The following is a 25,362-nucleotide window of genomic DNA, read 5'->3' as shown; positions in this document are numbered from 1 at the left end:
TTTTTTATTTTCATGGTCTGACTTGCATTTCATCTATAATTTTTGAATGACATTTAATTTCAAATGTTTATATTTGTTATTATTTCCTTTCACCTTTTATAGAAAATGTTTTGTATATATAATGTTATTGTTTTAGTATATAGCTTATCCAAAATAGAGACATTTGGGATGTCATAAGGTAATGCAAATTCTGGTCCAGATCTAGTGCTATTTATATTTCCCCATGTTCATCTTTGAAAAGTTTCTTATAGGGCATTTCACGTATGAAAAACATAACTGGTAAACCAGGATGTGCAATCTGAGAAGAACATATGTGTATATTTTATAATTATATTTGTCTTCCAATTTTTCGCAGTGCAATATTAAAATACAGTATGAGTAATTTCTCTTTTAAATGTTTAGCTTTGTTCTTCTTCTTTTTTTAATGCCGGAACAAAGAAACGGAACAGAACGGACCTAACCTTCACCGGAAGATATTTAACAGGGAGCAAACCGGAAACGGTCCCACCGTGTTATTGTTCCCCTGGTGCTCTCTTTATACATGCATTGGTGTTCGCAGCAGGGAAACCTCTATTTATTCGGTTTTAATGAATTTCTCAATTTGCTAACAGTCGTAACGCATTATTTAATCAATAATCTCAGATATAACAGTTAAAAACAATGTGTGAGCTCGTCTTTAAACCATTGAAAATGCACGGGTACTTCTTAGATAGTCTGTAGTTTATCCAATTTAAATGTAACATGTTTATGAAACTGTAAAGCCTTAAACAGGTGAATTTAATGTATTAGTAGTGATGCATTTTGGTTTTTGTGGAGGAGTAAAAACGTAAAACAGCTTCCAGTAAACATGGCCTCAGACAGGCGGAGGGACAGCCGGAGCTGGGACTGGGACAGCCCGCAGTGCAGAGCCCAGCTGGATGAGGTCTTTTTCCGCCGGCATGACTACATCCAGGCCGGCAGCACGGAGCACAGGGAGTTCTGGGCTTTCTTTGACCGTTTCCAGAGGTTTAAAACAAGGAAGGAAATGTCTGGGTCAGGAGCCAAAGAGGACAGGAGTAAGTCTGGCTCTGGAAAGGTAGACCTCGGCCTCCCTAAAGAGTATGATGCCCGGTACAGGATTAATGTGTCTGTGTGCACCCTGGATGTGGAGGAGCGCCTGGGGAAGTCAGAGCACCGAGGCAGCCAGAGATCCTCAGGACCAGGCAGTCAGGAGATCTCAGACTGCCGCCTGGCTCTGCTGCACTTCCTGGACTTCAGTCAGAGACAGAGTTTTGGAAAGCTGGCCAAGCTCCGCCGGGAGCAGAAGAACCTTCCCATCTTCCAGTACCGGGACCGGATCGTGGAGCTGGTGCGACAGAGCCCTGTGTTGGTGGTGGCAGGGGACACAGGCTGTGGGAAATCCACCCAAGTCCCTCAGTATCTTCTTGCAGCTGGCTTCAACCACATTGCCTGCACTCAGCCTCGACGGATTGCCTGTATATCCCTCGCCAAGAGGGTCAGCTTTGAAAGTCTCAATCAGTACGGCTCTAAGGTTTGTCATCACAAGTACCTTCAGCTGAAGCACCAGCTAGAACAAAGACTAGTCAAGCATGTTAAAAACACAGTATTGACTTGTCTATGCACATGTATCAAACACTCAACAGTAACACACAGTTTAGAATAGAATAGAAGTACTGGACCTAAGATAGATTTAAGATTCAATTCAAGATTCAAAGATTTATTGTCATTTCATATACATAACTACAGTGTAGTTATGTATATGAATGAAAAGCTTAGGTCACAGGTTCCGCAACAGTGCAATTACACAAAAACACATACATTTTTATAAGAATAAAATAGTCAGTAAAAATAAAAATAGTGCAAGCTCAGGTGTACTTTTATGGCCTGTGGGATGAAACTGTCTCTGAATCTGGCGGTCTTTGTCCTGATGCTGATACTTTTTCCATTCATCCAAGAGTCTTCACCAGCTCTACACATTGTTGGGAATGCCAATGAATCATAACTGTTGTTATAAAAGCAGATTTTGCACATGCAAACTCAAGGAAACTGTCTGCAAAAGAGTGTTTCTTTAATTGGATCCTGTATATAAAAAGCTGACAAAATGCTGTCATGTTCTGCAGGTGGGGTACCAGATCCGCTTCGAGACCACGAAGACCCCGTCCACCAAACTGCTGTTCCTGACAGAGGGGCTGCTGCTCCGGCAGATCCAGCAGGACCGGTCCCTCTCTCAGTACCAGGTGTTGATCGTGGACGAGGTCCATGAGAGACACCTCCACTGCGACTTCCTCCTGGGGGTCCTGCGCTCTCTGCTGGCAGAAACCCCAGAAATGCGTCTCATCCTCATGTCCGCCACCATCAACATCAAACTGTTCTCTGACTACTTCAGCGGCGCTCCTGTGCTGCAGGTACCAGGCCGGCTGTTTCCTATACAGGTGAGCAGAGAACACAGATGTACAAATAATATACAAGCCACTAGATTACATTTGTGTCCTAGGCCTTGATGTTTGAACGCATAATTGCACTAGAGACTTATCTGTACTTGAAGTAACTGGTTCAAACTAGGCTTCATTTTAAATGCATCCACAAAGAATCAAAAGTAATGTATCAATTACTATTAGTACATTTGAGAGCTCTGGACACTTACAAAAACACTTTTTAAAATAGTATAAATATATATACTCTTGCAAAATATAAATCTGTTACCTTCATATTTGTAATGGCCTGGTGGTTGGTGTCTTATAACAATACAATACTATACAAAGGGGTTTTATTGGCATGACCACATGTTAAACATAGTATTGCCAAAGCATTCCGCACAAGGCCTTATTATAACAATTTCTGCCTGCAATACATATAAGAAACAATTTATTAGGAAATGATGTCCCAAAAGTAATATTTCTATCGTAGTCAGGGTTTGTAAAGTTTTTAGTTATTTTCTTTAACACATACTTTTTGTTTTGTTTATGTATTAAGGTGTTATACCAGCCCATTCCCCCTGACGAGCAGCCCTCTCGTTCGGAGAAACTGGATCCCAGACCTTACCTGCGCATCCTGCAGGGCATCGATCAGCGCTACCCCCCCGAGGAGCGCGGCGACCTGCTCATCTTCCTGAGCGGGGTCCAGGAGATCTCCACCGTCCAGGAGGCTTGTCAGGTTCTGGCCACACACACACGCCGCTGGATCGTCCTGCCGCTGCACAGCACGCTCTCTCTGGCCCAGCAGGACAAGGCACGTCACCTTCCTTTGGATTACAGTGGATATAATACGTTTGAATGTGATATGTTAGCTAATCAGTTCTAATTCTTTGTCGTGTAATTCTTCAGGTGTTTGACATTTCTCCTCCTGGGGTGAGAAAGTGCATCATCTCCACCAATATTGCTGAGACGTCCGTTACCATAGATGGAGTTCGCTTCGTTGTAGACTCGGGTATGGCACTGGGAGTACCCTCATAGATTGGGATTCACTTTTTTAAATACTTACAAACCTTATTTGGTGCGGCCAAGTTTGTTCAAAATGTCTCTCTCTCTTTTGTATTTGTATTAATTTATTTAAGAAGGGACTATGCACATTAATTAACACAAACACTGGAGTCCATCATGTAAATGTGCCAGATTTAGCCATAGAGGATCATTTCATTTAAGATTAAAATAAGATATACTTTATTGATCCCAAATTTGGGAAACAAATGTTTTCGTTGCAGCACCATGTAAAACAACGTATTGCACACAATTAGAAACGTTTTTTTTTTTTTTTTTAAACAAGTATACAATATAAACATCTCAAAATAGAAGATACGAAGATTGACCGTGAAGATAAAAATCTGTAAATAAATAATCACAGGCAAAAGCACATGAGCAGACTGTAAACACATAGGGACACTTGCAGCACAATTAAAAGCCCTTAACCCATTAACACATAAAAGTCACAAAAGCTCATACATAGTCTCTTGGAGGATCCAAAAGATTCTAAAATCTGTCAATGTTTTCTAACTTTGAGGACATTTGAGGAGTACAAAGAACAAACATCATATAAATGATTGTTTTGTTGTTCATTCTTTTACAGGGAAGGTTAAGGAGATGAGTTTTGACCCTAAGGCCAAGATGCAGCACCTGCAGGAGTTCTGGATCAGCAGAGCCAGCTCTGAGCAGAGGAAAGGTCGAGCCGGGCGCACAGGTCCAGGAGTTTGCTACCGCCTGTACGCAGAGTCTGACTACGACGCATTCGCTCCTTATCCTGTGCCTGAAATCCACAGAGTGGCTCTGGACTCGCTCATCCTTCAGGTAACAACATCCTGAGGAAAGCAGGAGAGCACATCCTCTTTTTAATTCCAGTTCTAACTTTATTTATGCTATTTTCTGTTCCCTTAGATGAAGAGCATGAGTCTTGGAGATCCACTTTCTTTCGTCTTCATTGATCCTCCCCCTGCTGCTAGTATCCAGACTGCAGTTACTTACCTGAAAGAGCAGGGGGCACTGGACAGCCGGTCTGACCTGACCTCTATCGGTACAACTGCTGGCACAACTGCCCGTGGATTGTGGCATAGGTAAGATTGTCCCATACCACAAACCTTGGTGGAGTTTTATTGTTTCTTATATTTTGAAAAGTTTGAAGGTGCTGCACATTCAGTAGCAGCTAGATAAGTGTGTGATTGCTGTCGTGGTTGTGTGTGTGGGTGTGTGTGTGGTGTGGTGTGTGTGTGGTGTGTGTGTGTGTGTGTGTGTGTGTGTGTGTGTGTGTGTGTGTGTGTGTGTGTGTGTGTGTGTGTGTGTGTGTGTGGTGTGTGTGTGTGTGTGTGTGTGTGTGTGTGTGTGTGTGTGTGTGTGTGTGTGTGTGTGTGTGTGTGTGTGTGTGTGTGTGTGTGTGTGTGTGTGTGTGTGTGTGTGTGTGTGTGTGTGTGTGTGTGTGTGTGTGTGTGTGTGTGTGTGTAGGGAAGATGCTGGTGCTGGGCTCTCTGTTTAACCTGGTGGACCCCGTGTTGACGGTGGCGGCGGCCCTCAGCGTTCAGTCGCCCTTCCTGCGCAGCGCCCAGCACAACCCAGACTGCACCACCGCCCGCCAGCCCCTGCACAGCAACCACGGAGACCCCTTCACCCTGCTCAACACCTTCAACGCCTGGGTGGAGGTCAGTAGTGGAAATATTATGACTCTACCTATTTAATATGTTCGCATTGGATATAAGACGGTCTCCATTATACATACATTTGTGGTCAAAAGTTTACATCCACTTGTAAAGAACATGTATTTCATGAGAGTCTTGACTTTTCAATCATTTATACAACTCTTGTTTTTCTGTGATAGATTGATTGGAGCACATACTACTTTGTCACAAAACAAAAATCATGAAGTTTGGTTCTTTTGTGAATTTATAATGTGAGTCTTCTGAAAATGTGATCAAATCTGCTACATGTATGTCAACTTTTGACCACAACTGTAAAACTGTCCAACAGGTGAAAGGAGAAAGAGGTGGAGGCTCCAGGAAGTGGTGCAGGAGGAGAGGCCTGGAGGAGCAGCGGCTCTATGAGATGGTCAACTTACGGAGACAGTTCAAGGCAGGCTATACGCAGAAGCTCAAACATTTAAAAGATGTTTTTGATGTGTGAAAACAGTTCTACAATATGATCTTCTTCTATGGTTACCAGGAGCTGCTGAGGAGCCACGGCCTGCTGGAGTCTCAGAGCAGCGCTCCCTCTGGTGGAGACCGCGTGCAGCGCAGGCAGAGGCTCACTGAGAGGAAGAAGCTGCATCAGATGAAGAGAGACCACGAGCAGCAGGAGAGCGGCCGACGCAAAGTCCTGAGGCTGGAGGAGGGGCAGGAGGAGTTCAGCTCGGGGTCCGACACAGAGGGGGCCGGCAGGGGCAAGAAGGACGACCAGGCAGGACAGAACGTGGACATACAGGTAGGCCTGTAAAAAAAAGCATGTTTTGAACTTGTTCAATGATGCCAGAATAAACAGCAGTGTTTACCCTACCACTATAAGACTTAAACGTTGGGCAGACATTGCACTTTTCGTGGACATAATTGAAAAGTCTATTTTATTCTTTGCTGTCATTATTTAATTTATGTTTAATCATTAGAATATTTAAAAAATCTCATTCTATTTCCAATTTCTGAATATTCTTAAGAATGAAAGTTTAAAAATACTCTTTAAACGGGGGTACTTGCGTTATTATGCTTTAGATTAACATTTCCTTGTATCAGTAACATAAAAAAGTTTATATATATCATTTATCGCAACTATTTCTGGGATAACATATATATACAATATATATATATATATATGTATATTGTATATATATGTTATCCCAGAAATATATATATATATAAATCTCATCACGACATGCCTTCATACAGGTGAAGTCAAAGTACAATTCAATATTTTCTTTAATTGAGTTTCCTTTTTACTGCAATACTTAAAAGTTATAACTTCAACATTTCTTTTTATTGAAGGAAGTGTGTCAGATATTTTGGCTGACTGCAGCAATTTACAGGAACAAAGCGTTTTAGTTTGTGGCAGCAATTAACTAGGTAATCAACAAGAATGATATTTAAAAGGGCAAAAGGGCGTTACATATTGCATCACGCTATTTCTCTTCACAGAGACGGGTGTGTCTGTATCTCTGTATGTGTCACTCCCTCCCTGATCTCTCTCTGTGTGCTGCTGTAACAGGAGGTGAAGTTCAAGTTGCGTCACAACGTGTCGGAGCTGCAGGAGGCGGCGAGCGTCAGTCAGGACATGTCCTCCCGTCAGCAAGCTCTCCTCAAGCTGCTGCTCTGCCGCGGCCTCTACCCTCAGCTCGCTCTGCCCGATGAACACAACTCCACCCGCAAGGACTCGGAGCAGGTGGGCTGCACCCCAGTTCAAACATTTTAACAACACAATAGAGGAAAATCACTACTGACTTCCACATTTGTTTAGGTGTTCCACACAAGGAATAAGCAGGGAGTGGTGATCCACCCGACCAGTGTGTTCGCCACCGACCCCGAGGTGTTACAAGTGCCTGAGGGGGACGGAGACATGGGTAAACAAATAACTTATTTTAAAGGTCTCCTATCATGCAAAATGCAGTTTTTAATGTCTTTTATACATAAATATGTCATCTCGGTGGGAACTCACAAAGTGTCAGAAAACAAAACCCTCTCTCGTTTCCTCCGTACCCAAATCTCTAAAAACGGGGCTACAACGGAGCTGATCCAGATTTGCGTCCGATATGACGTAATATCGAAAATGTGGATCCACGGCACAATCAGAAACGTTGCTATCAGAAACAATGCCCGACGTGTTTTGGAAGTAATATGGTCTTTGTTTACATTAGCAAGCATCGCTAACACTCAGAGCTAACGCTGTACTGGAGAGTGTGTAAAGAAGCAGGAAATAAAAAAAGGAACTCACCTTGTGGTAAACCCGCAAGAGAGAAAGTATTTGAGCTCAGAAATAATCCTTGATGTGGTTTGGAACATGATATGGCATTTAATCACGGCAGCATTTAGCTGTATCTCGTAGAATTCTGAGCAGGCACAAGCTCCCCCTCCTCTCTTTTTCAAGCTAAGGACCCCGAACCTGCACTTCTCTAACAGGGCTGAAACAGAGGGATATGAGGGATGTCTAAAATGCATGATCTGTTTGGTATTTTGAGCAAAACACATCATAGACATGTTTTTTATATATTTGTATATATCTGAGACCCATAATATATGCCTAAAAATAGCATGATAAGAGATTGAAAGTACATAAAGAGAAACAAAGAAAACTATCAAGATAAAAGTGTGTCGTTCTGGAACTGACTTTTAAATCTAGAAAAGACAACATCTGTTATTTGTGATAATGTTCCTAAAAGCTCCGGCCAGTTCCCCCAAAGAACGTATTGTTGCCCTCATTTTGTCCTCATGTCTCTTCTTTCCTCTCTTTTTGTTGTGCATGTCTCTCACCATGTCTCATGTGTCTCCTCCCTTAAGGGCCTGAGCGGAGGGACAGCAGCAGACACCAGCTGCTAGCCTTCGTCACTCTGTTGGAGACCAACAAGCCGTATGTGTCCAACTGTGTGCGGGTACCAGCTCTGCAGGTGAGTACCACCTGTGGGAGGCCCCTGAGAATTACATTTAAAAAAACATCTCCTGATTAGTTTAAAACGTTTCTTTGTTATATTAAAGTAAGCTACCAGAGTCATGGTTGACCTATAAACCCATTTATTACATGGCTTAGTTGAATACTCGATTCTGATTGGTCAATTCTGACATTTCAGAGATGAATATGACGGTAGTACAGATCGCTGTTAAGCACTATAATGACCGTTGCTAAGGAGGATCAAGAGAGAGAAAGGAAAAGAGGTTAAAAGACGGAGCGCTGGACGTCAGATAAATCACCAGAAGCAGGCAGACAGGAAGTAAACACTAACAGGGTCACAGTGTGGGCTCTGCAGTGTTTAAGGACGTTTTAGTGGGAAAAGACTGTGAACACACTTGGACAGTCACAGAAAACATCCATCAGAGTGGTTTTCATTTTAATTTAAGTTGTTGTCGGAGTTCCAGCCATTGGTGCGTGGTAGAACAGGGTTTTATGTTCTTAGCGGAAACAATATGATAATTTTCAGGTAAAACAAAAAACATTTCAATTAATATTGGGAGTCAAGTAATTAGTTTGTTTAGTATGTGGCCGTGTAATAAGCAGGATAATGTGTATTGGGAAAAGAACACCGTTCAGAATGATCAAGATCCCTCCTCTTCGCGTCGGGCTCCACGATGATCCAGTTTACGGGTGGATGTGATTCCTAACTCAGTTGTAGAATTGGAAAATATTTAAATAGTGTGATGCATTTTCAATTCACTGGTTCAAGTATTGCAATATTAATACATCTGTACACAGTTCTGATAAAACATGCGGATCACTGGGTTCGTTTTTTTTTTAAATGGTTTGCTAATTATTATTATTCACAGATTAAAAAGCATTCATTTCAGAAATGTATGTGATAATGGAGAATAACATAAATAATGGTTCCTCTTAGAAATAGTTTTTCCATGAAACAGGTACTTTACACAGATAAACAAAAATGCAATTAAGGCATACTTTTTGTATTAATTAGTTGTAAAAACCTTTTACACAAATTCACATATTTCTATATTATGAAAAGTCCCACCTGTTGATTGTGGCCAACATTTGTATTCTACCCAGCTGGGGTCCCTTTACCCATCATGCATCACTGTTACCTCTGTGTGTGTGCATGTGCTCCCAGGCTCTGCTGCTGGTGGCCAACAGTGTGGACAGTAACGCTGACTGCACGCGGCTGGTGGTGGACGGCTGGCTGGAGCTGGAGCTGAGGGAGGCGGAGGAGGCCCTGAAGGTGCTGTCCACCGCCCTCACCCTCCGGGGGGAGTGGGAGCGCCTCCTGCTGGCCCAGCTGGGGCAGAGCACCATGGAGCCAGAGCAGGGGGTCTCCCGCAAAGTCCTGGAGAAGCTGAGCGAGGGCCTGGTCCGCTTCCTGCTCTACACTGAGGTAGGGTGCTCCCAAAACATTAAGTATCTCAAACACATACTCTTGATGCAAATTATAATTTATTGTTTTGTTTATTTTTACTTTCCAGATGCTCAAATCATATTTTCCAATTTCCACTCAAAAAAGACCCTTCTTCTTATAATAGTATCAGTTGAACATTTCTATAATATCACCTCTATAATTATATAACATTTTAAAGGTCCCCTATTATACTATTTTTCAACAATATATTATAGGTCTCAGATATATACAAAACATGTCTCTGAAGTGTTTGGCTTGAAATACCAAACAAATCAGACATTGTAGCATCCCATAAACCAGTGTTTCTCAAAGTGTGGGGCGCGCCGCACTGGTGGGACGCAGAGATGTGATAGGTGGGTCGCGAATGGACGCGATGAACGGGAGATTATTATTATTTTTTATATTAATATTTTGGACCTCAGACCTCATCATCTATTGCTTGGACTAGTTCCTCTTCCCAATCTTGTTTGATTTTACCAAGAGATGTTTCTGTGAGACGGGAGATGGAATTGTAAATTCTTGAAACCAAACCTTGGTCCTCGCGGGCGGTAGTGGACTGTTACAGCCGGAGACTCGCAACGACGGTGGTCTTTCACAGCGCCGGACCGCTGTTTGCGGCGGCGGGTGCGGTACTAGTGCAGCGACGCTGTGAAAGACCACTGCCCACCTATGCCAGAGCCAGCGGCCCACCGAAGGCAGCAGCCCACCGGGAAAAGTCCCGAATCCGAGCCTGCTCACACACACACAACTGAAACCAAAATCATTTACAGACATATGTAAAAATCTCTCATACACACATGTGAATCGCTCTCTCACACACACACACACACACACACACACACACACACACACACACACACACACACACACACACACACACACACACACACACACACACACACACACACACACACACACACACACACACACACACACACACACACACACACACACACCAGCGTTGCAGTCAGGAAGTAAAGCAATGTGGAGCGGCACCTCACCACTTCATAAGGAGTTTAACCGTGACACTTTTCGAAATCCCGTTTGTGTCCCCCCACTTTACAAATAGGCCTATGTTTATTATAATTTTTTAACGCAAGCCGTCATCGCCACGGAGGAGCACACAGCCTCTGTGAGCGAGCGAGACAGAGAGAGAGAGAGAGAGCACACCTTTATCTATTTAATATAGCCTAGTTGTAAAAAATAAAGTAAGAAATCATTCCAATGTGTACTATAGGACAGTAAAACAGTTTAAAAGGGGAGTGATTAGTAAAATATGCATAAATAAAAAGAAAGAATGCTAACTAGGTAACATAAGATAAGAATAAACAAGTTTAAATGATTTGTTATTGGTGGTGATCATATTCTAAAGATGTTTGGATTATTGAAAAGTATACAGCTCCCTTTCATCTGAGTGTTGAGAGCTGTTTCCATCAATTCATGTTGTGCTCAAAGTGCACCAGATTGATGCATTTCACTTCAACATTTAAAAAAAAATGTTTTATATAAATGGATCAGGACAAAAAGAGAGAGAATCTTTTTTCCTGAATCTCTTAACACAGAGGGGACACGTGTTTATGTGTAAAAGACATGAAAAAGTGGATTTTGCATAATACATGACCTAATGATAACGTTGCTATCAACGATGCTGTGATGCTATCATTGAAATACTTCTCTATAAATCATGAATGAATACTCAATGTTCATTCTCTGCTATGATCTGATTATTTATTTTGTCACATGTTTAATATATAATTATTAGTGTTATATATCTAATTATGGTCATATTGCGTTGAGGACCACTTCAATAACAAGATGGTTCATCTCAAAGGCTTATTGCTAAAACACTTTCCAAGTAACAATTGACTATTCCTGTGATGCCCCCCCCCCCCCCCCCAGATCACGTACAGCCTGCGGCGCCTCACAGCCTTCCAGACTCAGAACCTGTACGTGGGCCCCCGGCCTCAGGAGCCGGCCCCAGAGGGGAACCCTCTGTTCCCAGGGGTGGAGGCCAAGCCGGACCCCATCAAAGGAGGCCTGCGCGTCACCAGCTTCTTCACCTACAACTGCCTCACTGTGAGTCTGAAAGAGTGGCAGTCTATGACCAGCATTCTGTTAACGTCACAAATGGATGAAAATAACTGCTGGCAAAATCATCCCATGTTTGTTAAATATATGTATGTTCATTTATCAGACATTTGAAAAGGTCACTTTAGGTGAACTTTACCGGGAACCAAATGTTTTTTAATGACATTTCATTTAACCTTTTATTAGATTTTTTAAAACGTTATTTATTATGAATTTGTTGTTTTTCTCACGTTGTACTATAATTCGTATTTGACTTTTTGATGAAATAACATACATAACATTTAATGTAGTATGCATTTGAATGGGATACTATACTATGCCTTCTTATGGCATTTTAACAACTGTATTTTATTTATGGTATGCTTTACTTTTCGGAAATTCTTTTCCTGAAATATTTTATGATAAACCACACGAGGAGTTTTTTTGATGGAATACTATTCTATGAGAATTTTTACATTTTTATCACATATTATACTTTTATATATATTCAATTTAGTTTTTATTGAGTCAGGCACATTTACATTTATACAGTCATTATCTTTCCCTTCCTGCCTGGAACAGGACGTACTGTTGTTCACTCTCGCTAATGCGCCATCCCAGACCTCATCATCTATTGCTTGGACTAGTTCCTCTTCCCAATCTTGTTTGATTTTACCAAGAGATGTTTCTGTGAGACGGGAGATGGAATTGTAAATTCTTGAAACCAAACCTTTTTCGGTTGTTAGAGTGTCCAGAATTGAGTCAATTATTGAATCCGGAGGGATATTGGGGAAGGAAGGGTTATTTAGTTTAACCCAGTTACGGACCTGGAAGTAGCGAAATAGATGAGAGCCTGGGAGACGACATGTGTCAGAGAGTTGGCTAAAGCTACCGAAAACATTGTTGATGTAAAGGTGTCTTACTCTGATAAGACCTAATCTCTGCCACGTAGAGAAGGCCCCATCAGTGTGAGGGGGGAGAAAGAGATGGTTGTTGCGAATGGGACTATGAATAGAGGATCCATAAAGTCCATGAGCCTTTCTAAATTGGGACCATATTCTTAGGGTGGAAACAACAATCGGGTTATTTGAATATTGAGTCGGCCGGCTGGGTAGTGTAGATGTAAGCAAAGCCAAAAGTGAGGTATTAGGACAGGATTTGGCTTCAAGCTCACACCAACTCAATGTTGGTTCCTTAGTCCATAGAATTACTTTGTGGATATTGGCTGCCCAGTAGTGTCTTCTGTTTGGAAGCGCCAATCCTCCTGTAGATCTGTGCCTTTGTAGAAGCTCTCCTAATTCTAGGAGTCTTCCCTTGCCATAAACAAGAGGAGATTAGTGTGTCTATTTTATAAAAAAGTGATTTGGGTAGGAAGACTGGCAGACATTGAAAGAGGTACAGGAAGCGAGGGAGAACGTTCATTTTGATACAGTTCACCCTCCCAGCGAAAGTTAAATGTAAATTATTCCACCTTTCCAAATCAGATTTGAGCTTTTAAAGGTCTGAGAGTTTTCCACTTATATTCACGCCTAAGTACTTAAAATGACTCCTAGACATCTTGAAGGGGATGAGTCTATCGGGGATCTGGAGGGCCAGGTCATTTACAGGGAAGCACTCACTCTTGGAAAAGTTGAGCTTGTACCCTGAGAAGGTTCCGAATCGAGTTAACACATCTATTATCTGAGGAATGGTAGATCTAGGGTTAGAAATGAACAATAGTAAATAGTCAGCGTATAACGAGAGTATGTGTTCTGAACCATATTACATTACATTACATTACATGTCACTTGTTAGACGCTTTTATCCAAAGCGTCTTACATACTCAATACTGTGGACAATCCCCACAGGAGCAATTTGGGGTGAAGTGTCTCAGGGACACAACGACATGCTGACTGCAGTGGGGTTTGAACCTGTGACCCCCTGATCCCAACACCAACACTCAACCCACTGTACCACACGCCTCCCATATCTGGTCATTCCTTGTGTAAAGCTGGCAGATTTAAGCGCAATTGATAGGGGTTCGATCGCCATGGCGAATAGTAACAGGCTTAGAGGGCAACCCTGGCGAGTACCTCTACCTAGTGTAAAATATTGAGAAGTCATCCCGTTAGTACTCACTGAAGCCTTGGGTGAAGAGTATAACAATGCTATCCAGGACACACATTTGGATCCGAGGCTGAACCTCTTAAGGACCTCAAATAGAAAGCCCCCACTCCACCACATATTATACTTTTACCTTGACTTTTAATTGCACACTACTCTAATATTTTATTACTTTTTATAATAAAATGTAGAAAACTAACTATACTATGACATTCTTTATAGGGACATTTTCAAGATTGTAACTAAATCTTTCAGCCTTCCTTGTTAAACTCCTCTTACATGAAATACACCGCTCACCACTCCTTTACAGAACTCATATTTACGTGTCATTGACCCGTGTGTTTTTGTGATGTGATTTTCAGGACTCTAAGGACCTGTACAGCGAGTGTTTACGCACCTTCTGGGGCTGTCCAAACTGTGACCTCTACATGCCTCTCACTCCGCTGGAGCGCATGCAGCACGAGGCCTCCTGCAGGCCGGCAGGGGAACAGCAGCAGTCAGAGGAAGGTCAGCGACTGCCTGTGTTCATATTTATGTCTGTGTATCTGTAGGTTTTAGATGACTTCAATACATGCCTTACCTGTCTTGTTAGGATATGAATCATTTGAGCCTAACTGAGGGTTTTGTTTTCAGAGCCAGAAGGGGCAAAGGCAGTCTCCTCCTCTTCCTCCTCCATGTCCAGTCTCACCAGAGTTTATCACTGTGACGTCTGCGATGAAGATCTGACCCTCACCTCCACTGAGATCCTCAAACATAAAAGGCAGCACATGTATTCTACCAAGTAGCAGCTTCCTAAGGACAACAACTAATCACAACGGGTCTATTCTGTCAAGGACATATTTGAGTTTATAGAATGAAGTTGTTATGTTTGTGTCACTATTTTTCTTCCCTTTTTTACTCGAGGAATTTCATTAAACTGCTATTCCTTCCCTTTAACAGCCTCTGTGTGTATTTTCTGTAGCCCTCTGCCTAGTTCTGTTGCAATACCAGATATCTAGATTGCAGAATTGAACTGCACAAAATGACTGAAATGTAAAATAACAAATAACATAGTTATAGGATTGATGCTTCTGCAAATTCCTTAGATAACATTCAAGGGCCCTATTATGCAAATGTCCAGGTACAGATTTGTATTTTGTGTCTCTTCTGTGACACGTCTTCATGCTTTAATGTTCAAAAAGCTCTTTATTTTTCTCATACTGCCTGTGCTGCAGCACCTCTTTTCACCCTCTGTCTGAAACCAGAGCCCAGTCTGCTCTGATTGGTTAGCTCTGTTTTGATTGGTCAACCGCTAAAAGATGTCCCATCCCTTAGCCTAGTACGTCAAATGTGTTGGAGCGCTAGCCAATACAAGTGTTACGTAATGATGTCACTAAGTTACACAAGTAAACAAAGGAGTCCAATGGAGGAGTTTCAGGCAGGGGGGGGGGGGGGGGGAGTGTGTGGGAGAGAAACCCCCTATAGAGGGAACACAGGCCTTTGAGACCATTATGAACACAAACAAACCTATATAACACTACAGGAAATGTAAAACCCCCAAAAAATAATAAGGCCCCTTTAAGGATATTTGTGTTAACATAACTTCCCTCCAATGTTTCTGAGAAGTTAAGGACACATGAGAAAGAGAGAAGTAGACACTGATTTTAAAATATAGAGTGAGGGTTTAATAATGATACAAACCCACGATATGTAACACCTCAAAGCAGCACATTGGCACAAAGTCAGAAGTAAGACAGCACGGAAGATAAAAACCTGTCTCAAAAAAATAAAGAATCAGAATAAATATCTCAATAAATAAATAAACAGGTAATATCTCATTAATTACTTTGAAACTAATAAATACGTACATTTGAAAATATGCACATTGGCAGAAATCAATAACCCAAAAAAGTAAAATAGTACTTAACACAGAGTTACTTAGAAATCATAAGTTATTGATTACTCAAATCAAAAGGCACATTTATTAAGATGTAAGAATGGGGCCTGAACATTGTGACCGCATGACTGTCAGTACTGTACTCTAACACCATTTCTGAACCAGAAGTAGCAAACTGTGTGCAATGGCTTCACTAGTTCTGTGTGTCTGCACCATCGAGTGAACGTGTGTGTGCGGGTCTATGCATCGCAGATCTGTGAGGATTGTGTGTGAGGGGGGGACAAAGGGGGTTAGGATCAGGGAATGGCAGTCTAGTGACGGACTGTGTGTGTTAGGATTAGGGTTGCATGTCCTTTATTTTTGGAACAATGAGCGTCCCATAACCGAGAGGTCAGGGGTCACGTTCATCAGCAGGTGTGTGTCCTGTCTCTGAACCCTCTTTACTGCCTGTTCACTCACTTTAAGTCACTTTGGATAAAAGTTCTTGGCTAAACCTAAAAATGTAAATAATCTGGTGAAGCTTCTGAAAGGTTCATTCTGCCATAATTCATGATCCCCTCACACTGTTAGGATTTCATCATTCTGGATGCTCAGAGCATTTTGTGATTTATTTTGAGATGATTTGTTGTAATCTATATGTCAGTGTTCCCTATTTTTACACAACCTTCGAATCAACATCTAGCCTTCAAGAAAACGTTCCAAAACTCAGAAAATAAGTTAGTTCTTGATTTTGGTGAGGAGACCAATTTGAACAGTTCAAGGTATAATAGTGCCTCCGTTTTTCAGTTCTACAAAATAATGTTATCTTTGCAATTTGGTTGCAAGAGGCTCACTTCTGTAGGGTAACAAGTGTCTCTACCTCTTATAATATATATGTCCTTGCATGATAGTTCAACACTAGTGAGTTCATTGATTCGTTGACATATTAAGATTTCTGCTTGACAAAATGTGTCCGTAGCTTTTAAACTACCATGGCCAGCAAAACACTGTAAGTATAAAAATATACAGCCAATCAGCAGAATAGACACAGAAATGCAAGATTCATCCCCGATAGCGTTTCCATTTTAAATGTCTTGAGTTTAATTTATCTTTAAACCTAACTATAAACTCAAAAACGTACACTATGTCACTTCCTCAGCACCTTGAGTAGGATAAGAACTTTGATAAGGATTGTTTTTACTCTGCCGCGACACCTCATCGATTGTTAAGAGACGGCGGGAAATTTAAATAGGATTAGGACAGGAATTAAAATAGCAGCTTTTTCTATCTTCATAATTAAAGCAACATTCAGCAAACACATCTCCCCCTGTGCCCAAACGAAGACCGACCGCCATTCTTCTTTTTTCAACATAATGTGCCTCTTTCCTCATCACAGGGTCGACAGTCTGCAACGCACCTGTGAGCTACGTGCTGCAGTTTTATCATTTCTGCTCCATATGGAACACAATAACACACTACAGTTTTCAGTTCCAACACTTTTTAGATTTTCCTAACGTGAGCGACGGGTACAAAAATACTCTTTCAATACATTGTTCATTGCACTTAATGTTTTTGGTGGCGTCTCATTCGAAGGCCTAGACACGTCTGCGGATCGGTTAGCGTGGGGTCCTGTTTTCCTTTCTCTTTGGGGACGGTACGTGTACATTAGGTAGAATAGACTCGCGCAGAGGCCTCAGTTGTAAGCACCTTGACTGATTCAACAAGTACAGTGGTTGGGATGTGATGTCCTCTATGGTTAATATTGGAAAATACACGGAAAGATGAAAAAATATGTGTAAAGTGAGCGTGTTTTTAATGTTCGACACACATTCTCTTGATTTTCTTTTTTTCTACTTTTTTTATAAAACAAAAAGAACCTTGTGTTTGGTTACAAAGGACCATTATGGATCATTATGACTTTTAAGTCTTTGTGGTTGTCATTGCAACTTCCCTTAACATGAATTGACCCTTTGCATTTAATAACCTTTCCTCCACTGTGGTCTCCTACGTTAACCAACACCAGTGGTCTCAGATGTTCACACTTTCTTGAAGACTGCACTTTTGCTCGACCCCCTCCCATTCTCTTTTCATTCCTGAACAAGGGCTGAGTAACATCTGAGGTAAAATTAGAGGTAAAGGGTGACATCTGCTCATCTGACTGATAAACAGGCCAACATGAAACAAATAACTTCCCCAAGAAGATCTCATGTCTGTGAATACGTGATAGTGTGTGCCATCGGGGGATTCTGTCAATATGTTTTACATTTAATAAAATATACCAATTCAAATGATAACAATCATATATATAAACATCTTTCGTTTTTTGTGTTTTTCCTTTCTAAATAAAAAAAAAACAGACATTTGAAACAGTGTACACATCATCTTAGCCTATGCCACTCTCTTCCTGCGATAAAGTCTCCGACGCTGATTCTAGATCAGCCGACCCTCAGTAAATCCACTACGAAGGCTCCAGATGACTCCCACAGAGCCTGGTCTGAGTGCGGTGTGCCCCCAATAGGCAGGGGCCAGTGAGGAAGGCCTCGGGTTGAAAAAGAGAAAGAGCGGAATGCAGTGGAAGGCCGCGGGGCTTTGGGGGGTCACGTCAGAGGTCTGGGTCTCCTGAGAGAGCTGTACCACCTGCTTAACTCCACCTGCTTTACTCTACCTCCTCCGTCCCCACAGATGCTCTCTCCTCCGAACACCCAAACCTCCTTGGTCCAGGGAACCCCCCCCACCCCCTAGCCTGGCCTCATCGGACCGCCTTGTGCTTTCCCCCACAGCAGCCACACCTCTCCCCACACCGCAGGCAGGCGTGCAAAGGCAGGTAGCAGCACATGCAGGGCACGAAGAGGGACAGGGCCACGAGGGCCAACCAGCGGGCACAGCACAGGGGGTGTGGGTGGCCCCCCAGCGAGTCTTCACACGAGCAAGGCTCCCAGAACTCCCCCTCAGAGTCCGACATGCAGTGGTAGAGCAGACTCTCTGCGCACCACACACAGGTCCACTGGCGCAGGCAGTGCAGGGCGGGGTCCGGGGCGTCTCTGCAGCGGCCCCGCCCGTTCTCCGAAGTGCTGAAAACAGAGCGGCAGTACACACAACGTGATGAGCATGAAGATGAACCCTGAGGACACGGGCTGTCGTCGTCAGGGGAGATCACCCCTGGGTCACCACCACCACTGGCCCCTCCTCCTCCTCCTCCTCTCTTACGTGTCCGCGACCGGGGCGTGCCAAGTGAGGTGTGGATGCAGCAGGGGGAGGGCGAGCCTTTGCAGGTCTCCTGGGGGGACCCGGCGGGTGAGGACACGCCTGACACGGCGTTGGGCATGGACATGCAGGTGGGCGACGACGAGGACAGCCTCTGAGCAGCTTTACTGTCCAGAGGCACCGTCACGTCGCAGCCCGCCGTCCCCACCCCTGCCAGATCCTTCTCAAAGCGAACAACGCACAGCTCCGACTTGTCCTGGACACTCACTCCTCCACCGACAACCACACCCCCGGTCAGCCCCCCGACCATAGTCCTAGTGGCCCCCGCCCGCCGGTAGTCCTCGTAACCTCGAGAACCCCACAGGTCTTTGCAAGGGTCCACACTGTGCAGGTCTCCCTCCTCCAGCAGAGAGATGGTGGGTGAGAGGGGGGACAGAGGAGATGAGGCCGTGGGACCCATAGGAGGAGTAGGCGGAGCAGGAGGCGGGGGCCGGATGGCGATGGCGGGATTCAACACAGTCGTCATTTGTGAGAGCTGTCCCGGCCTGGTGTGGATCTGTGGAGAGGGGGTAGAGTTACAGAGGGAGTCAGGAACAGGGTGTTACAGGAGGCAATCATCCTGAGGGCATCTCAAACAGATGATCAAGACCCTTCAGTCAGTCGAGGGGGGTTTTCATTTCACCTATCCATTTATGTCTGCAGATGTGGACTTAAGTATGGAGAAACAAGGAGGGAATCAACCAGTCCACCTTCTGTGTTTTTTAGCTCTAATATCTAATATTGGATTTAAAGAGGACACATTGTGTCACTTTTTAGGTCCGTACTTGCATTTCCAGTGTCTACTAGAACATGTTTACATGCTTTAATGTTTAAGAAACACATTATTGTTCTCATACCGTCTGTCTGAGTGTACCTATATGCATCCTGTGCCTGAAACGCTCTGTTTAGGCACCTGTCTCTTCAAGATACACTTTCAAAAAAGTCTGCTCTGATTGGCTCATGAGAAAAATTCAGATAGGGGCGGTTTGTTCTAATGAGCCTATAGGTGTGACATAAGAAAGGGAGCCAAATCTACATGGCTTGTTTTTCGTGATATGTCCTTTTCAAATGACCTCTAATTTGGATCTAAGTAAGAGCACTCTTTAAGCTCTTTTGCCCCCAAGTGTGACCAGAACACATACAGAGAAATCATTTAAGATTACATAAACTTGTGTTCATTGAAGCATTGTGTTATCCCAACAAAGTACATGTGATGGACTTTGAGCAGACGATGTTACCTGAGCAGGCGTCTGAGTGGTGACTGCATGGCTGGATCCAAAACTAAACTCTTCCGACAGAACGAAGCAGGTAGACGACGACTCGCTCGTCACTATGGTGAGGGGTTTGGGAAGCATCTCCTTTCTGCTGTTGGACGACGACTCACTTCCTGTATGAGACTGGCAGAGGCTACATGTCAGACACACCAATAACTGCATAAGGTGCCCAATGGTAACGACAATAACTTAGAGAGTAAATGCTCAACTGATCAACTGCTCAGATACTCACAGCTTGTCCATCATCCTCGGTGTCGGCCTCTTCTGGTGTGGAGGACGAGGGCGAGTCAGAGCCTTGATGACATGGATAGAGAGGATTTAGTCCTGTTAGATACTTTCTAAAGCCTCTTCGAGCACAGCTGATGAGAGTTTTAACATATGACTCATATGTACCTCTGTCCAGCTTGTCTATGACAGTCTGGAGCCCTTTCTCGAAGGAGATGGCGTCGGCAGGACTCTGGAACGTAAGGCCAAACTTTCGATCTTCTACTCGCCAGTGATGGAAGATGGGGTTCACCTTGTTGTACACTAACCCCCTTTGCACTGCACACTCCAACACCGGCTAAAGACACAAATGGCAAACCCAGGAAGTTAGTTCCCTCACCAGGATGTATCGTTTCCTGTTCCTACATAACATGATGTACAGTCTTCGGGTGGTTACAGTCTTTACACACACGCACACACTCACTGCTCGATCTCGCAGCCGCTCTCCACGTATGATGTATTCTCTCCGCCCCCTGCCGTCTTGACTCCGCCCTTTACATATGACCACATGACTGAGGCCGCCACCTCCAAGGGGCACCCAACCGCCACTGGAGTCATCACGTGTCATCACCACTGCACGAACACGCACACTGTCAGGGAAGCCAAGAGAGTGAGCAGAGGCCTAGGCTGATTAAACAACGCAAGATTCAAGATTTAGATTCAAGATTCAAGATTGTCATCTGTACAGTAGCTACAGCGTAGGTATGGCAATGCAAATCTTAAGTCCCAGGCTCCTTCAACAATGCAACATAAATATATATAAGATATAAACAATAACAAATGGTGCAGGAAGAACATAACAGAAATAAAAAAAAGAGAATGTTGCCAGTGACCAATGTGCAGGTAAATGCACGCCATCTTAATTCATGAATGATATACACATATCAATGATCAATGATATACACAGACTCACACCAAAACCTGCAAACATGCAAGCCAAGATGAGCACATTCATTCAATTGAATAAAAAAACAAAAATAGGGTACTAGGATGATGCTAAGGCAACTGTTTCCAACTCCGGTGAACTGAGATTTCATGATGAAGACAGAATTGCCAGCTGGTGTTGCAACATGACAGCTCAAATCACACAGTTATAGCCAGGGTAGTGTTTGTTATCAATCCATGATCACGTGATTGAGGTAAATCGGATTTAATTAGCATGTGGTGACGGTAAACCAAAGTAAAACATCACGAACTATGTGTGGTTTTGCCTTAATTTAAACATATCTGGAGGATACTGAGAAATAAAACTGGGCCTGCTGACTAGGCTACATGCGCTGAGAATAAAGGAAGTGTGGATAGAGAGAAAGCCAGCGTTGAGGAGGAGAGACATGGCCAAATGGGAGGAGGGAGGAGGAAGAATGAGTGTTTCCCAGATAGATGTATCAATGAACGCACCCATTCGCCATCAGAGGCCCCGGCATTCTTGCAAAAATAAGCTCAGCCCTCGCCAGTCGGCTGAATAATTCAGCACCGCAGCTCGAAATGTGAATGTAATGCGTTCTCAGCCGTTGTTTCTTTTGGTGATTCTCAAATCACACCAAAGTACAAGTGTTGAAATGGGTTTCACAGACGCTCCTTTCCTCCATTCCGCCCCTGCTGCACGCACTCATTAACACACCCCGATATAAGGTTTTATTTATTTTTATGAATGGGATACAGCCAGTCTGGCTTCACTGTGCCTCGGATATTTCGCCCGGAAGATGCACAAGGCCTAAAATACAATGCGATCGCGTGTGAAAAAAGGGAAGGCAAAAGGAACGAGTGGGTGAGAGGATGGAGAGGAAACGAGAAATGGGGGGAGGGGGCCGATTAGAAAAAAGGGAAGGAGGAGAGGAGGGGTGAGGAAGAGTGAGAGCGAGCGAGGGAGAAAAAAAAATCACATTTCATTCATAAAGTTTGGCTTTAAAAAATCATAATGAAACCCCGAGACACGTTGATAAAAATCACAACGCCTCCATCCCTCCCTCGTTTCAATGTAGCCATGTCTTGAATGACGCGATGCTGGCCCCAAACTCGCCATATTTCGCCTCCCCCCCCCCCCATACATATTACACATTTCGTGACTGTTTTTACCAACCGCGAAACCACGCATTTAATTCAGAATTGTTGCACAGCTATTTGTTTAATATGCTTTACATTATTATTCCAGTGTCATGTTGTAGGTTGTGTGCCAGCCGTTTTAAAAGCACAGGTCCACATGTAGGTGGCTTCACATTTATCACATATTGGCATATCGGAAATGGGGTGTATGCTGTTGATTCAAGACTACGTAATGGTGTTTTTATTCTAGCCTGCTAAATTGTAGAGCACCGATTGTGATAAGAGTGCATGATGCTGGCTTGGTGTAACATTGATGGCGGTGGCGTTTTCTCTCTATCATCTATATTTCTGGCTGTATATATATATATATGTGTGTGTGCAATGTTAAAAATGAAAATGTAAGGACTTACTCGCCCTCCATGGCTCGGTGTTGCCCGCCGCTTGCAGCAGCCCACCCCAGGGTCTCTCCTCTCTCTCTCTTTTTTTATCCTCCTTTCAGGAAACACTCTCAGGCTCGCTCACATCCTCTCTCTCTCTATCTGCTCTCATTTTCCTAATCTTCCTCTCTCTTCCTCCCCTCTCTCTTCCTCTCGCACTCTCTCTCTCCACCTTGATGTCGTTTCGGTGTATTAGGATAGGCTTGAGGTTGCAGCAGCCATTTTCCGCTGGCAGCATCCTCCCTCTCTCTCTCCCTCCCTCCCTCCTCTCTCTCTCTCGCTCCGAATCTCTCTCTCTCGCTCCAAATCTCTCTCCAAATCTCTCTCTCTCTCTCTCTCTCTCTCTCTCTCTCTCTCTCCTCTCTCTCTCTCTTCTCTCTCTCTCTCTCTCCTCTCTCTCTCTCTCTTCTCTCTCTCTACCTGCCCTGTGCCAACACATCTGCACTAATCATTGACAGCATCCTGGCTTTAGGTGGCCCATAGGGTTTGACCAGTAGTGTAAAGTAACCAAGTACATTTACTCAAGTACTGTACTTAAGTAACATTTTGAGAGACTTGTACTTTACTTGAGTATTTCAATTGGTTGTTACGTTCCTTCTACCACACTACAAATCAGATGTAGGCCTACTTGTAATCCACTTGTGACTTTACACTGAAACAATTAAACAGTGACTTTAATTAAATGTATTCTGTCTACAGGTTCCTTATTATTATATAAGGTTAATTGAAAGCAATAGTATTAAGTTGAACCTATTGTTTTTTATTTAAAGTTAATAGTATTGCTTTCAACCAACCTAATACAAGTGTGTGTAATCTGTTGACAGAATATATTTATTTAAGTTCAGGTTTCAATTTTGTTGGAGTGTATTTATTTGGTACCTTTAGTTACTTTGAAAATGTGGATGAATTATATGAAATACAACCAACCTTTAAATAAGACTAGTTACACCTGGAGTAAATCCACAAACTACCCTGCAGTATACACAGTTATTAAAACTAGCTGCACCTTTACCAGCTGTAATAAACACAGTATTGCATCAATAATTATAATCAAAACATATTATATAAATAATTCTGAAATGGCCTAATGGGTACTTTTACTTTTGGTACTTTAAGTATATTTTGATGCTAATACTTTTGTACCTTTACGTAAGTAATCGCAGAGTATTACACTCTGGTATTTCTACTTTGACTTAAGTACACATTCTGAGTACTTCTTTTTCAAGCCACATACTAATGGATAATTGTGTTGTTGCTATGCTTAGAATATTCTTAAAAAGTAGCCTAAATAAGTATATTAAGGTCAGAGGTATAAGAATGACTGATATCCTATACTCAAGTAAAAGTCCTGCATTACAATTGTTACTAAAGTGAAAGTACAAAAGTATTAGCATCTAAATATACTTTATGTACCGAAAGTATGCATTATGCAGAATGGCCCATTTTCTAATATTATATATATATGTTATTATTATAATTATTGATGCATTTATGTGTTAATCACAGCTGGTAAAGCTGCAGCTAATTTTACAATTGTAATGCTGTATGATAGCTTGTGGATGTTACTCCATGTGTAACTACAATATTATTTAAGTGTTGATTATATTTCATATCATTAATCCAAATCTGCAAAGTAATTAAAGTATTATATAAATGTACTGGAGTTAAAATGCACTATTTAACTTTTGAATTGTATCGAGGTAGAAGTACAAAGTAGCAAACAATTAAACTACTCAAGTAAAGTACTCAAGTATATCTCAAAATTGTAGTTAAGTAAAGTATTTAGTTACTTTACACCACTATTAGGATCGTTGCGTTGGCAGCTTTTAGTCGTTAGCACCATGGACAGCGACACCCTGCTTATAAGAAACGAGATCTGACGTTTCATTTATATAATTAAGGCTTGTACACAATAAAACAGTTGACTAACTTATCATATGTTACTTTGTGGTCACTTAATTAAAAAAAAATACCGACCCTGATCTTTCATATTTCGAGACATTACACATATTTGTAGCAGGATACAGTGTAAACGTAGACATAGCTACACAGTGCTACAACACAGAATGATATTTTATGTTTCACAACGGGTTAAAATAAAAGTCGTACAAAGTAAATGCTCAAACTTCAGCTTTACTTAGTTATTCATTGTGTTAAAGCTTTGCAGCCTGGGGCTCATTCATATGGTTCGTTGGTCTAGGGGTATGATTCTCGCTTAGGGTGCGAGAGGTCCCGGGTTCAAATCCCGGACGAGCCCAGATTTTGAAACAAGGGCCAACATAACATTCCAAGAATTGTATTGCACTGACACATTGCAGTGACACTTTGCACATGGTGCCCCTGTAAATTATCAAATGAGATAGTTGCCACGTACCGGAAAACTCCAGATCCAGTTCCGGGTGCTGCTCCCAGGCTTGGACCATGGGCGAAACAAATCACAGAAAAGATCCCTTACGTGGATCAACAAAATACCACCTTGTGCTTTATTCAACCCCGTTGTGAAAGTAAGGTAATTACGTTGTTAAACTGATAAATAACATAGCCTCTCATATTAATAAGAGGACAA

The 25,362-nt window shown here is 42.6% G+C and overlaps 2 protein-coding genes and 1 non-coding gene across 3 annotated transcripts; 2 read left to right on the top strand and 1 right to left on the bottom strand.

Annotated features, from left to right (window-relative positions):
• The first annotated feature begins 527 nt into the window (after positions 1-527).
• On the top strand, positions 528-14,616 carry dhx34 (DEAH (Asp-Glu-Ala-His) box polypeptide 34). The gene is given in 17 exon segments (XM_034113347.1): positions 528-1,531; positions 2,121-2,432; positions 2,974-3,228; positions 3,324-3,426; positions 4,063-4,280; positions 4,368-4,508; positions 4,510-4,543; positions 4,929-5,122; positions 5,448-5,549; positions 5,640-5,897; positions 6,669-6,842; positions 6,918-7,020; positions 7,955-8,061; positions 9,229-9,489; positions 11,410-11,586; positions 14,043-14,187; positions 14,314-14,616. Coding segments are annotated over 17 exon segments (3,420 nt in total). The 5' UTR covers positions 528-847; the 3' UTR covers positions 14,466-14,616.
• Positions 14,617-18,284: 3,668 nt separating this feature from the next.
• On the bottom strand, positions 18,285-23,054 carry spred3 (sprouty related EVH1 domain containing 3). The gene is made up of 6 exons (XM_034113316.1): positions 22,770-23,054; positions 20,741-20,906; positions 20,446-20,614; positions 20,285-20,346; positions 20,017-20,175; positions 18,285-19,295 (listed from the first exon to the last, which is right to left on the bottom strand). The coding sequence occupies exons 1-6, from the start codon at positions 22,778-22,780 to the stop codon at positions 18,285-18,287; spliced, it is 1,578 nt and encodes a 525-aa protein (XP_033969207.1). The 5' UTR covers positions 22,781-23,054.
• Positions 23,055-24,981: 1,927 nt separating this feature from the next.
• trnap-agg lies at positions 24,982-25,053 on the top strand. Its single transcript has one exon. It is a non-coding gene; the product is annotated as a tRNA-Pro (tRNA).
• The last annotated feature ends 309 nt before the right edge of the window (positions 25,054-25,362 follow it).

The sequence above is a fragment of the Trematomus bernacchii genome, unplaced genomic scaffold (genome assembly GCF_902827165.1).
Source record: "Trematomus bernacchii unplaced genomic scaffold, fTreBer1.1, whole genome shotgun sequence".
NCBI lineage: Eukaryota > Metazoa > Chordata > Actinopteri > Perciformes > Nototheniidae > Trematomus > Trematomus bernacchii.
This window is presented reverse-complemented; position numbering and strand designations above follow the sequence as displayed.

Excerpts from the sequence above, each read along its gene's own strand:
- spred3 (XM_034113316.1), bottom strand. Across the intron at positions 20,176-20,284 it reads CCGAGGATGATGGACAAGCT|TCTCATACAGGAAGTGAGTC; the intron begins GTGAGTATCTGA and ends AGCCTCTGCCAG. Across the intron at positions 19,296-20,016 it reads CCACTCAGACGCCTGCTCAG|ATCCACACCAGGCCGGGACA; the intron begins GTAACATCGTCT and ends CCCTCTCCACAG.